This window comes from Fistularia commersonii, chromosome 25 (assembly GCF_037954325.1).
Source record: "Fistularia commersonii isolate RoL2024-O1a breed Wild chromosome 25, RoL_Fcom_v1.0, whole genome shotgun sequence".
Lineage (NCBI taxonomy): Eukaryota > Metazoa > Chordata > Actinopteri > Syngnathiformes > Fistulariidae > Fistularia > Fistularia commersonii.
This window is the reverse complement of record NC_141308.1, coordinates 5,781,044-5,794,262: the sequence shown is the minus strand read 5'-3', so window position 1 is coordinate 5,794,262 and position 13,219 is coordinate 5,781,044. Positions and strand designations below refer to the sequence as shown.

Below are 13,219 nucleotides of genomic sequence, written 5' to 3'. Positions count from 1 at the left end.
ATTAAATTGCGATATGAGGCAACTCCTAAATGCATAATATTCAGTTCTATTTGTGGGTCAGCAATTGTGTAGACATTGCACATGTAAGATAATAATAACAATAATAGTAATATATAATAATTATTTGTCCTTTATTAATCCCTGTGGGAAAATTCGTTCTCTGGAATTAACCCATCACAGATGAACCATGAGCAGTAGGAATGCTGTCGATCAGCGCCAAGGGAGCAGTTACAACACTTTGACACTCTAGGAGGACCCGGGAATCGAACCAGGAATAAAACATTGGTGTCAGAAGAGGGAAGTTTGGGAATAATGGCAGGGTGTGTAGAACTAGTCTGTACATGATGCCACACAGTTCTTCCAGTGGTGGGACTAAATCTTCCTTGAATTGGTCATTTATATCCTTCCACCCCTGCATACATTATTTATGAATAACAAAACAATTTCAAGGGTAGTTTCAAATATCCTGAACTGAAAAATTTACTCATTTTAGACCACATTGGGGCATTCAAAAAGGGTCAGTCTGGGACTATCAGTGGTCTCTAAACTACCATATATCCTCCTGCTGCTAGAAGGGAGAATTGTCCGGTCATCCTCCCTTCTGCTCCACCCACTATTTGAACATGCACATTGACACAAACTGGGTCAAACTAACACATGACAAACTAACACCAATGCAGATGCTCAGATAACAGGTCTCTGCACTCCCTACCTTGGAGAGAAAAGCAAATCTCTCTCTATCTCTCTCTTACACATACATACACACACACACACACAGGTGAGTGCCAATTCAATGCCCTCTGGGCACTGGTACAGGATCCTGTGGTCCAGAAGGGCGTGCCCCAATTGCAGTAACCTGCAGAGAATAACTCTAATTACACTTTCTTCTATTGTTGTGTATCATGTGTTGTATATACCAGTTTGTATAATGAATTATAAAAGAGTAGTCTTTGTTTGAGCAGTGGTTAGCAGTGACACGTCACAGCAAGAAGGTTCCTGGTTTCGATTGTGGAGTTTGCACTTTTCCCACGTCTGCGTGCGTTTCATCCGGATACTCTGGTTTCCTCCCCCAGTCCAAAAACATGCAGTAGGTCAACTGGAGTGTGAATGAGAGAGGGAATAATGGAGACCGGTCCAGGTGTATCCCACCCCTCGCCCATTAACTGCGGAGATAGCCTCCCCCCAACCCTGAGTGCAGGATGATTTGGTTTCAGCATTTGATTTGAAGGTATTTTGTGATCTCTGATTTTTTTTTTGGTGAGTGTGTAAATTGAATGTTTAATCTGATTATTTTTTTCCAATTTTCATTTGACAAGGGTTATGAACACTATTTCTACATGTGCACATACATTTGCTTTTTTATGTCAGAAACCATTGAGCTTCCAAAGGATCTCCTGAGTCCCTCTGCTGCACATGAAACCTACAAAATAACCACACACCCTCGAAAACAGCAGTTTCTATGTATACGCAAATGCATTACATTCATATCAACACAAACACACATTTTCAGATCAACAATATGTGACTCTAATCTGAAAAACAAAGATGTGACCTAAACAAATAACATGTATTTGTTCCTCAGGTTGGGGAAAAAGAAAAAAAAATCCTATGAGTATAATACCAAAAATACTGTTTCCAGGCTTGGAGTTCAGTTTAAATTGGCATAAAAGTGAATAATAATTTATCAATCCCTGTGGGGAAATTCATTTTCTGCAATTAACCCATCATGGATGATTCATCAGCACGAGGCATGCTGTCCAACGGCGCCAGGGTAACAGTGTCTTGCTCAACAAGAGTTCGACACACTAGGAGGAGACAGTAATTGATCAAGGAAATTTTGGTTCCAAAGGCAATTGCACTAGCTCCTGCACCACAGTCCCCATTGTTTTTCTTTGTACTTCAAAGCCCACAGGTTAAAAAAAAGTCCCTTTGAAGTATAGAACTAAAGTCTCGTATTCTACAAATGTTCATAAAAGTTTTAATATGATAATTATATATAATATAATATATGAGTATGATACATGAACAACAAAATCTTTTCATTGTCAAAGAGTCAACAGTGTACAACAACCATAAACAAACCTATCTGCAGGATAGGTTCAGCAATTTCAGTAGATTTTTCAGTTCAGCATTCAAAATCATAATCCCTAAAAAACAAAATGCTCTTGATGGTGCTCAGGTACACCATCAAGAGCATCCTGACCAGCTGTATCACTGTGTAGGGCAGAAGTTGCAGGGACTACAACAGAAAAGCTCTGCAGTGCATCGTGAACACAGCTGGAAAGATCATTGGTGCCTCACTCCCCTCGCTGAAAGACATTCACACCACCAACCTCACCCGAAAAGCATCCTTGATTGTGCGAATGCTGAACTCTCTCCCCACTCTCCCACTCCCTCTTCCCTGCCTCCCCAAGATGCCAAACTCTCTCCTCATTCTTCTACTCCCACCACTCTGCCACACACCATTTTGCACTTTTCACTATTGCTGTTTTTGTACGGTTGCAGTAAAAATCCTTCATGCTGCTCTTGTATTTTATACTACATACTAACCGTTTTACACTGAACTAATGTTAATTTCCCTAAATAACACAATACATATGCATTTATAGTTTTTCAATTCATTTTTTCTTTTTTTTCTTTCTTTCAATGGCTTCAAATCCACTTCCATTTATTCACCTGCAATCATCATGCTGCTTTTGTATGGTTTTACTTAATGACTGACCGACGGCACTTAACTGCACAGAAACCTCTGCTGCTACTGTCTACATTCAAATCACATATATTTATACATTTCAGTTTTCACTTCGTTCAATATCTGTCATCCTTCACCTTAGTACAAGTACATTGTATCTGCGTGCACTTTATAGTTTAATGTTTATTGTTTGACATGCACTTTTTTATTATAATTTTGTTAATTTCTCATCACAGTGGGATAGTGAGAAACATCTTCCCAATTCCTCTCAATGTCTAGTACATGTGGAGAAATTTACAATAAAGCTGTCTTTGACGTTGTTAAAATGATGACCACAACCCAAGGCAGTCTGAAATGTATTTTTCCACTTGTTATAAGTAAAGAAGAAGTCCCAGGTCTTTGTGGCTGTCCTCATAAAAATATGAGCGTTGACTGGCGTTGGTTTCTTGATGCCGACCTGTTGATTCCCTCCGGGTTTCAGTAACACTGAGGACAGCATATCTTCTTTAAAAAGATTAGCAAGCACCTTGCAGGAATGTTGTTCTGAGTCATGTCCTTCTCCTGATACCTCTGAAAGGGTATCAGAGAAACCCAATACTTCACAACAAAGGTAAACACTGCACCGCAACAGTAGCTTTTGACCACAACAGGTAACACAACAGGCCGGTAGAGCCACCCAGCAGAGCCTCAGTAAGAGGACACGGCTCTGGCTGCACCCACAGGCCTGCAGGAGGAGCATTGGAGACATCGCATGACCATATCAACTATGGGGACCAAAATCTGATACTCATTTCAGCCAAAGACAGTGAGGGATTTTCCAGAAATGCTATAGTTTCAGTCTGACCTATTTTTATGATAAATTTCATCTTTCACTATTTTCCCTTTGGCTGAATATGTGAACTGAATACCAAAGAGTTACGAAGGACAACTGTATCCTTCAGCAAATGCAAAACAAATAACAGAAAGTCAATGATAAGAATAGCAAGAGGAGATGGAGACATGTCCCTAGCAGACAAACTGAAAGTCAGTTTCATTTTCCAAGACACAGATACTTAATGGAATAGAACAGAATAGAATAGAAATAGGGACAATACGGTTAAACAGACTCTCATTGCAAATGATGCAATTGATGTCCTACACAGAGACTTTATAGCTGTTGCTAATTTTCAACTCTTGTCCCTGGTTGGTTAATATAATCAACAAGAAAAAATATATAAACTATCAACAAATTAATACGACACCACACTACACAATTAGTAAAGGCTGTTTATAATTTTATTAATTACAGCAGTATATATGTGTGTGTATAAATGGGTGTATAAATGTACACACTTATACACCCACACAAAAAAGATAATCTATGAACCACATGTGAAAAATTAATGATGTGATGTATGACCTTTCTATTACAAATACAAAAAAGCAAGTGAATTGTCTTTATAACAATTTCCAAAATTGTTTTGAACATAATAAAGAGATCTGGAATGCCAGTATCAGCCATATGATATCAAATTATACATAAGGTGAATTATGAAAGGTTTTTATTGCATGTACATCATGACCTGAAGTAGAAAATTGTTTGAACGGAAAAGCCTGATCGTCACAAAACATGGTGTTTTCTTCCCCCTAGGGGCTTAACGCTGAACAATTTCCTGCAGAGGTGAGCTTTATTTAGGTCAGCCGATAAGCTCTTGGCCATACGGTCAGTGGTCTTCTTCATACAGCGGGCCACCTCGATTGCCTGGTCCAGAGTCCGCTTCATTTCTTCCTCCTTGAAAGAAGTAGTAGGAAGGATATTGCGTTCTGATACGCTCGGAAATGTTGCAATGTGCAAAAATATTAACGAATTTCACCTTGCTTCCTGATCTCCTACCCGTCTTTAAGATTGCAGGGGAGGATGTCTGCTGGAAGTACACATCGCTGGGAAGGAGTGCAGTGTCTGACTGTGTGGAGCGCTTCTGTAGATGTGATCCGTACTGCACAGGTGGCTCCCTTACCTTATAGCTAGCGGGTCCAGAACATGTAGTGTAATCTGATTCATCTGATTGTAATCTGAGCCTTTTTAGTGAGCATGTTATACATATTAGATGGAGGATTTGAATGTACCTTGCAGGTAAACTGCAGGAGGAGGCGTAGTTGACCTGAAGCAGGGGCCTCTGGAGGGATGGAGGGGACAGCTGACACCATCTCTCTTTAGAGTAAGAGCTCTCAGTGTTGAATTCTAAAGAAATACAAAAACTTTAACATGTACACCTACTTGCGGAGAAACTTACTGTACAGCATTACTGTACTTACTGTACAGTATTTTAGCTCTGAGTTGAAAAAAAATGGCAGATGCTCTCACTCAAACAAATCCATAAATGGATCAGGGTTTCTTTATGTTATTTTAAAAATATATGATCCATTCGAAATTAATATCTACTGATGCATTCTTTCAGATTGAGAATATGGGTAACAACACCTTAAGTCCAAAAGTCACTTACTCTGTGGTCTCTCTTTGACCTTTCTGCCTTTCACTCCCTTCAGACTACAGGTACTGCGATTGGAGCAGATTCCACCTGAATCTAGATGACGGTAAGAACCACTTAGTCTTGTCCACTAAAATTTTAACTTTCAGCAAACTAACTTTGGTCCCAACCTTTACTGGCTTGCAGTGTTCCCTGTAGGTTATGCTGAATTTCAGATGCAGAGCGAACTAGACTCCTGCTTGCTCTCCTGCCATCCACTGGGGAATTTTGAAACTGCAACACGACATCAGACCCATCCGTGTCACCTCTGTCTGTGCCTGGAGAACAATTTTAATTAAAATCAGCAGACAACCAGTGGAAGATCTACTCCACAGAGAAGCAGATTCAAAGTAACGTAGTGAGATAAGAGGTATTTAGATGGGTGTGCAGAGTACCTTTGCTCTTACTCGGGTCCAGGTTAGAGGAAATCCAGTCTGCTACCCAAACTTGGTCAGAGCCCAGATTTCTCAAATTTTGTGTGCTGTTGGTTGGTTTCCGCAAACTACAAGTTCATAATAATGTTATTAATTGAGACAGGTTAAAATTGACTTCAAGTCCACAATTCTGTCATCACAGCTCATGACATATTGACAATGCTTTTGTGATAATATCTTATAAGCATGTAATCTGCAATTATATTTTCTGTTTTGGGTGTATCCACTTCTGATCATCTATTCTTTTTTGTCTCTGATTTTAGCTGGCCCAATAAGCTCCTTACCTGTTGAAAGCTAGTTTGTGCGAGCTGCTGTGTCTACTTTGGGACCCACAATCCTGGTGATCCAACGTGTATTTGTTTGTGAGGTAATCCATTTTTTGCGCAAGCTGAGGAAGGCCTTCGTCCAAGTCCTTCTTCAGCCTGGATACCTCAGACTGCAAGGCCAGGAGAGCCTCACTGGATACACACAGATGCAAATACCCTTTATGTTAGCAATGGCAGGGGGACAAAGGAAAATAACTAAATTCATTTTCATATCAATGACAAAACCCAATTGATGCTTTTCACCGCAAGCGTTTATTGACCTATTACATGAGCACAGATGGCTGTCTCTCTGTACTGTATCCATGGTGATACTGAATGTGGGTTCAGAAAGGTGATGATGGAGTTGTTTAGGCTGGCTTGGATTGGAACCTGTTTGGTCAGAGAAGCATAAAAAAGAATTACAAATGAGGTAACAGGAAAAGTAAATAAATAATTCTTTCTCACCTTGGCGCATAATCAAAGGTGTATTAGTGGTGCTTTGCACCCACACCTCAACTCCAGCAGCTGCACCAAAGGGCTGTGCTTGTTCGGAGGAGTCGGGGTTGATGCGCCGCCGGTTGGTGGAACCTGCAGAATGAATGGCTGTCTGCAGGTTAGAGCAGGAACCTTCACTGTCTGAGTTGCTTAATCTGCCATTCTGCTCTCTGTGGATGAAAAAGTAATTGAAGTATGTGGAAAATATGTGGATAAATATCGAATAACTGTAATATTGGATATCACTCAGATCTAAACATGTAGAATGAAAATTTGACATAGTGAAAGTATATTCTTTTGTGTTATATTATTAGTCCCTTTTCAACATGTTGAAGTACCTTTCTGTGATGTGTAGATGTGGCTGAGATGTTCCAGGGGCTGACTGACACATGTAAAAGCTCCCACACCCACTATCTGTCTCTGGGCTCACAATCCTCTGGACCAAAAAAAAGGAAAAGTAGTCAGCCCCTCAATTATGGGTGTCACCTGGACTATGACATGAAGCTTATCCATGCACTCAAAAAGGAAAAAATTCACCTGTGATGGAGGCGATGCTTTGAAAGGTGGCGATGTGCGGCTCGTAGAGTCTGTGTCTCTGGGTGCATCAGTGGAGGATGAGACCTCCACCGCCAAACTCAAACAATCAGGCAGATCAGACTCACCGATCGGGTTTATGGAACTTCTCTCGGGGTTCCTGCTGCAGGGACACAAACATTTGCAGAAGTAAGAGCTAGTCGATGGGAAATGTTTTTATTGCAACAATCTTGGTTAGGTTTCAAACTATCAAACATACAAACATGATTTACATGCAGATTGACTCTTTTCCTAAATGCAGTATGTCAAAATTACAGTTCATATACATCTCTGTATTTAACCACAGCCACAACAGGCACATCCCGGTCAGCTGTTCTAAAATGTCACAGACACTGACCTGTCAGGTGTCTGCTGCTTCTGTCTTGATGATGAGCTAGTTCCACTTAGATATTTCAAGATATCACCCTTAACTATCCCGTCTGACAAATCCGAGTGATAGTCTTCTTCACCGTTTTCCTCATCCTCAAGTGCTTGAATGTCGAGTCCGACCACAGAGCTCCTGAAAAAGGACCAAGATGAAAATGTGCACACACAGTCTGAAACATTTCCACCCTCCGCACTATGGAACCAAATACCGACACAGTGCCTGAAACCCTATCTGCCCACATGAATGCTGAGAACATGGCCATTATTTCAGCACAAACCCACATACAAGTGCCGCTGGAGGCAGCAATGGCCAGGATGTAAAATATCATAGCAAAATAAATAGTTGCTATCTATATACCTAATCCAAGGCACCGTCTTTAATTTTCCAGTAGATTTTTGAAAATCTTTCTGAGAAAAACTATAATTTATCCTTACAGTGAAAACTGTGTTTTGTAACCCTCTTAAAATAATAGGTTAAGTCATTTTTTTTACAAAAATGTTTTTTTTGCCTGAATCATCTCCTCATGATGCTGACCACCTCTGGCAGAATTGCCTAGATCCTCGGTTAAACAGCTTGTGCCATTCTACCCCTTTAGTAGAAATTGCCTATGTCAAGAGTGTGTCAAGTGGTTAATTTTTCTGTGCTTCCTGAATAATCTGAAAAAATGACTTAGTCACCCTCTTATTTTAAGAAGGAGACCATTTTAAAAACTACCTTGATCTGTAGTTAACATGTAAATCATTATTTTCTTGGGAGTCATTGGTTATGAAAGCACTCCTTTTCTTTGTTCCGCCGTCTCCCTGTCCCTTGTTAGCCTTCTCCAATCTCTTCCTATCATCTTCTCCTTCTTCTTCCTCTTCTTCTTCTTCTTCTTCTTCTTCTTCTTCTTCTCCTTCTTCTTCTTCAGTGTTTTTCTCATGGGTAGGGCCAGCATTTTGTCCCTGAAACATGAGAGCAGGTCAGATCACTTTCAATTAGGTTTTCCACACATGTACAATTTCACAAATAAATAAGTAAATACAAGCCACTTGGAATTACCAAGGGCCCATTAGCAACTGGAAATTATTTTAGATTATTAGCCTATGTCAAAATTCAGAAAACAATTTAAAAAAATATGTCTGTAAATCTCAACAAACAAAAATATTAAAGATATTTTGTCAAAGAAATGTGAAATACAGATTTGATGAGCTTGCGGTCCCTTTTTGTCTATTTAAATATAATTAGCAACAAACGTGATGACTGATATTCAGTGTCTAATTAAGAAGCTGTATCTCTAGAAAATTAATAACAAAAATAATAATAATAATTTGTGATTGTTTTATTGTTGTTGTTTTCCTATTCTTACATATTATTGTATGATAATGATGATGACGATGATGATGATGATGAAGTTTCATTATTAGTGTGAATTAACATTATTATTAATGGATTTATTACTAATTTATTCACAAATAATGAGAGGTTGAGGCATTTCTCAAAAATGTCTAAAAGTGTGCAACAGTTGATCAGATAGTTCAGTCTGAATCAAAGGGATGGAAAGGCTCAGTATTTTCTCCTGACAGGAAACATATTTGATCCTTGATGATTTTGTTTCATCATCACTTACCTCATGCAGGGATTGTGGGGTTGATGCTGAGAGTATAAAGACAGCGCTGGTCGTCATGCACAGCGACTCTGTCAGGGATATCGGGGAGGGTGATGAAAGTGGTGGGGACATGTGCTCACACATGTTTTTGTCTATCATCTCCTTTATGTCTTCCAGGTGCATTCCTATTCTGAATATATCTCCCTCCACCAGTCTGTACACACAGTAACATGTGGATTAGCACATACAGACAAAGTCTCAAATGAGTATAACTGTGGGATCTTTCACCTGTCTGGGTCAAAGGTGCCAGTGTTCCTGGTCAAGCCCATATAACTCTGCATCTCCAGAGTTCTGTGCTCTTCCTTCTTACTAATATATTTTCTTTCTAACTGGTCCTGAGCCTCCTTCATGCTCCTCAATATCTAGCACCAGACAAGATCACAAGATTCACACAAACACAATATGATGTGGGGGAAATGTAAATGTTTTATTACTATATTTCGCTAATGATCATTATTACCCATATTGCATAAAAGAGGAGAAAAGCAGTACTTACCGTTTGCTGTTCCTCTATGTCAACTGATGAGTTGCTTACACTTAGTTTGAAGTCTTCTACCTAAAGTGAAGAATTTTGCAAAAAAGGTGTCATATTTGTTTTAACGCCTTATTTGTAGAAAGTTTAGTAATATCTGGTACAATTTAAACTCACTGTCTGCATAAACTGGATGATGTTGTCTCTTAGGTCAACACTCATTTTTTCACCATCACTGAGTCTTTGTGAATAACCAGTGTCCGGCTCCTGTATTGTACTCAGGTTTGTGTCCATACATTTCTCATCTAAATGGAAACATTTAACCAAACAATTAACTTATGCAAGTATAGGCTGATACATTACCACAAAGGGGGATGGATTTTTCTATCTCCCAGGGCCATTTTTTTATTGTATTATAGTGCTAAATACATTGTAATACAGTTTCCTAGATTAGTTTTCATTTTAATTATCAGCAATGATTGTGTGTGGCTGAAGATCATTTTTTCAGCTATCACTCATCATGTCATTTTAGTGATCCTAAAGCAAAGAAGACATTTGAGTCACTATAATAGTGTCATATGACCCTCACATCTCCATGGAAACTAGTAGCACTTGCAGATAATGAAGCAATGCTCTCACCTAATTATAATATCTGATGTCAGACGGAGACATACCTAGCGGGGTAATGCGAAGATCCACAGATCCAACATGGCTTCCCTCATCTACTATATTTTCAATGCCATCACTGTCACACGCTGGGAAAGGCATCAAGTTTAAAGAGGGTTGAGTCTGCAAAAAGGAATTTGTTACTGTGATCTGCACTGAAAAAAATATTTTTGTGAACATGTATGTATAAATCCACAAAAGCCAAATGTTTTACCCACATTATTTCCTAGCCTCATTTTATCAATCAGATTTTCGGCCTCAGCATACTTGGTCAGTAATTTGTCATATTCAGCCTGAAGTGATGAGAAACAAAACAAAATTGTAAACTGTTAATATAGAACAGAAACTCAAACATGTGTACTGTCATAAAGGTGTACCATGCACCAGATATTTTGAATGGCCCAACCTGCAGGTGATGAACAAGAGGTGGAGCAGTGTATTGACCCGGCTCTGTGAAGACATAAGGTTTCTCTGGACGCTGGACTGAATCTTCCAGGAGTCCTTTGACCACATCTAACATTCCTGGAGAAGACTGGGCTCTGTGCATGGTGCAGGTGACCTGAGGAACAGGCTTGGCTGGACACCCAGGGATTTTGGGAATCTTTACTTTGGGGGAAACCTTGGAAAAGTCAGGCAGAGGGTAATGAACTTGACCTTGACCATACTTCATCTCACCAAATGTGCGCATGAGTGGGATTTCCTGAACGCCTCCATCCTCTTCGGAATTTTCCAGTTTAATCACAAATAAAGCACTTTTCTCCTCGCCGTCTTCCCTCGAAATTGATTTCTCGCTGTTTGTAGAGGGACAAGCAGAATTCTTTTCCATTGCCTCCCCTAAACTCTTATCATCATTCTCACCACAGTAGGCACTCTGTTTCATCTCAGAAGAGCACTTCGGGTTCTCAGAGAAATTATTATTAATTGTTGTGCTGTTTTGTGTCGCTAAGCTAAACCCAATGTCGTCTGCACTCTCAAGCAAGGAGACCTCTGGCAGCGTTTCAGCTTCAATCAGCTGGCCTCTCTGCAGCAACTCCTCCTTGGAAAAGTGTCGCAGAAGTAACTGGTGGTGGTCAACAAGTGGGTGAGGGTACGACAAAGGCTGTTTCTTAAGTGCTGAAGACTCATAGACAATAACTCGCTCGCCGTTGGTGTCCTCTGAGTAAAATGTTGCATCAGTATTTCTTGCGGCAGATTCATGCGGACCAGCGAGATCTTTGTTTTCATTGGAACAATTGTCGCCCTCAGGGCGAAATGTTTGGACAGTGCACAGGCGTTCAAAATCACCATCATAAGGTAGGTCTTCCTGATCTTCATCACTGGTATTTTGCCCAGCGTCTTCAGGCTGTAAGTTTCGTGGTGCCTTCTCCTGCTTTCTATTGGGACTCCTGGCGGTCCACTCCGATCCTCCGGTCCTTGTCTCTGACACCCTCTCACTCTGACTACTGTCAGCACTGGATTCCGAGGATGTGTCATCCAAAGATGACAGCTGAGAACTCACTGCAAATAGCCATTGTTGACAATAATTGTTAGTGCAACTAAGAGCGAAAAATTCTCTATGAGCCCTGCAAAGTGCCAAAATTGATAGCAATTAAACAATATGAAAGATGAGAAATAATCAGGATGGAAAAAGACTACATACAGTATTGATCAGAGGCATATAAAGTTAAAATGATGGTCCATCTGATATTTTCAATTATATTAAAGTCTTTGTCCAATACTGTTGTTGTAATATGCAGTTGTGAAGCAAACAAACTCACCAACACTGTAAAAATGTGACATGCATGTTAAACACACTCGACTAATAACATAACAATCAGCAAATATTCACTGCCTACAGTATCTTCTTTCGGCTTTTGCCGTTAGGGATCACCGTCAGCGAATCAACTTTCTCCATCTAACCCTATTCTCTGTATCCTCCTCTCTCTCACCAACTACCTTCATATCCTCTTTCTCTACGTCCATAAATCTTCTCTTTGGTCTTCCTCGAGACCTCTTGCCTGGCAGCTCCAAATTTCAGCATCCGACTACCAATTTATTCACTATCCCTCTTATGTACATGACCGAACCGTCTCAGTCTGGCTTCTCTGACCTTCTCTCTAAAACATCTAACATGTGCTGTTCCTCTGATAGACTCATTCCTGATCCTATCCATCTTGGTCACTCCCAAAGAGAATCTCAACATCTTCATCTCTGCAACCTCTAGTTCTGCCTCTTGTCTTTTCACTACCTACAGCATGTGTGCACAAAATTAATACTTGAATAGTACATGATATTGCTGTACTGATTAAGTGACTTTTTTATGACCTTCACCTTGCAAGTCACAAGATCAGCCATTGTTAGATCAGCCAAGATTAGCCATTGATAGTTTTTTATAACTATCAATACTAAATCAACAAAACAATTAGTGATACTCACCTCTGCGGTGGATCCTCGCCTCCGAGGCAGCAGAATCGACCTGTGACAGCTGAAAAGCCAAGGAATTTTGTAGGTCACTAAGGTGGAGACTCTCATCCTCGCTGAGGTCGACAAAGATCCTCTGCTGGAAACATTTTTCCCACAGCAAAGTGAGGTTGTCCTCTCGTGGAACACTATCTTCTGGTGGCCTTTCCATTGACACTTCCCGGGAAAATGTGAGAGGAAGCTCCTCTCAGAGTCTCACCTGTGGTAAAAGAGTGGGAAGCACCTGTTCAACACCTGGCAACTCAGATTGTGAACTGACGAAGGATCAAAATCTGCTAAATTCCTCAGTTATTCAACACACATATGTATATTGTGAGCACTGACTTTTATCTAAATGTCAACATCTTTAGATATTAAGTACAATGTGCTGTTACTTATTTATCTCTGAGAAATGAATATAGGAAAATTTGATGCACTGTAATAGCACATAATAGCACATAAGATCATTTTAACCTTTAGTTCAGATTTCTACTCATCTCTTCCTTTTTAAACCAAAAACCCAATAAGAGGAAGTTCCAGCTCATACATCACAGTATACTTACTTGGATTACATGAGTTGAAATACAGGACAATGATAAGATA

At 39.9% G+C, this 13,219-nt stretch overlaps 1 protein-coding gene across 1 annotated transcript; it reads right to left on the bottom strand.

Moving 5' to 3' along the window:
• Positions 1 to 4,292: 4,292 nt before the first annotated feature.
• aknad1 (AKNA domain containing 1) lies at positions 4,293 to 12,788 on the bottom strand. The gene is made up of 22 exons (XM_086173116.1): positions 12,593 to 12,788; positions 11,307 to 11,674; positions 10,584 to 11,276; positions 10,392 to 10,470; positions 10,186 to 10,266; positions 9,689 to 9,816; positions 9,536 to 9,595; positions 9,268 to 9,401; positions 9,001 to 9,193; positions 8,109 to 8,335; positions 7,365 to 7,526; positions 6,971 to 7,130; positions 6,772 to 6,869; positions 6,404 to 6,603; positions 6,220 to 6,328; positions 5,918 to 6,091; positions 5,595 to 5,701; positions 5,319 to 5,477; positions 5,176 to 5,256; positions 4,799 to 4,913; positions 4,546 to 4,696; positions 4,293 to 4,463 (listed from the first exon to the last, which is right to left on the bottom strand). The coding sequence occupies exons 1-22, from the start codon at positions 12,786 to 12,788 to the stop codon at positions 4,293 to 4,295; spliced, it is 3,846 nt and encodes a 1,281-aa protein (XP_086029242.1).
• Between the last annotated feature and the right edge of the window lie 431 nt (positions 12,789 to 13,219).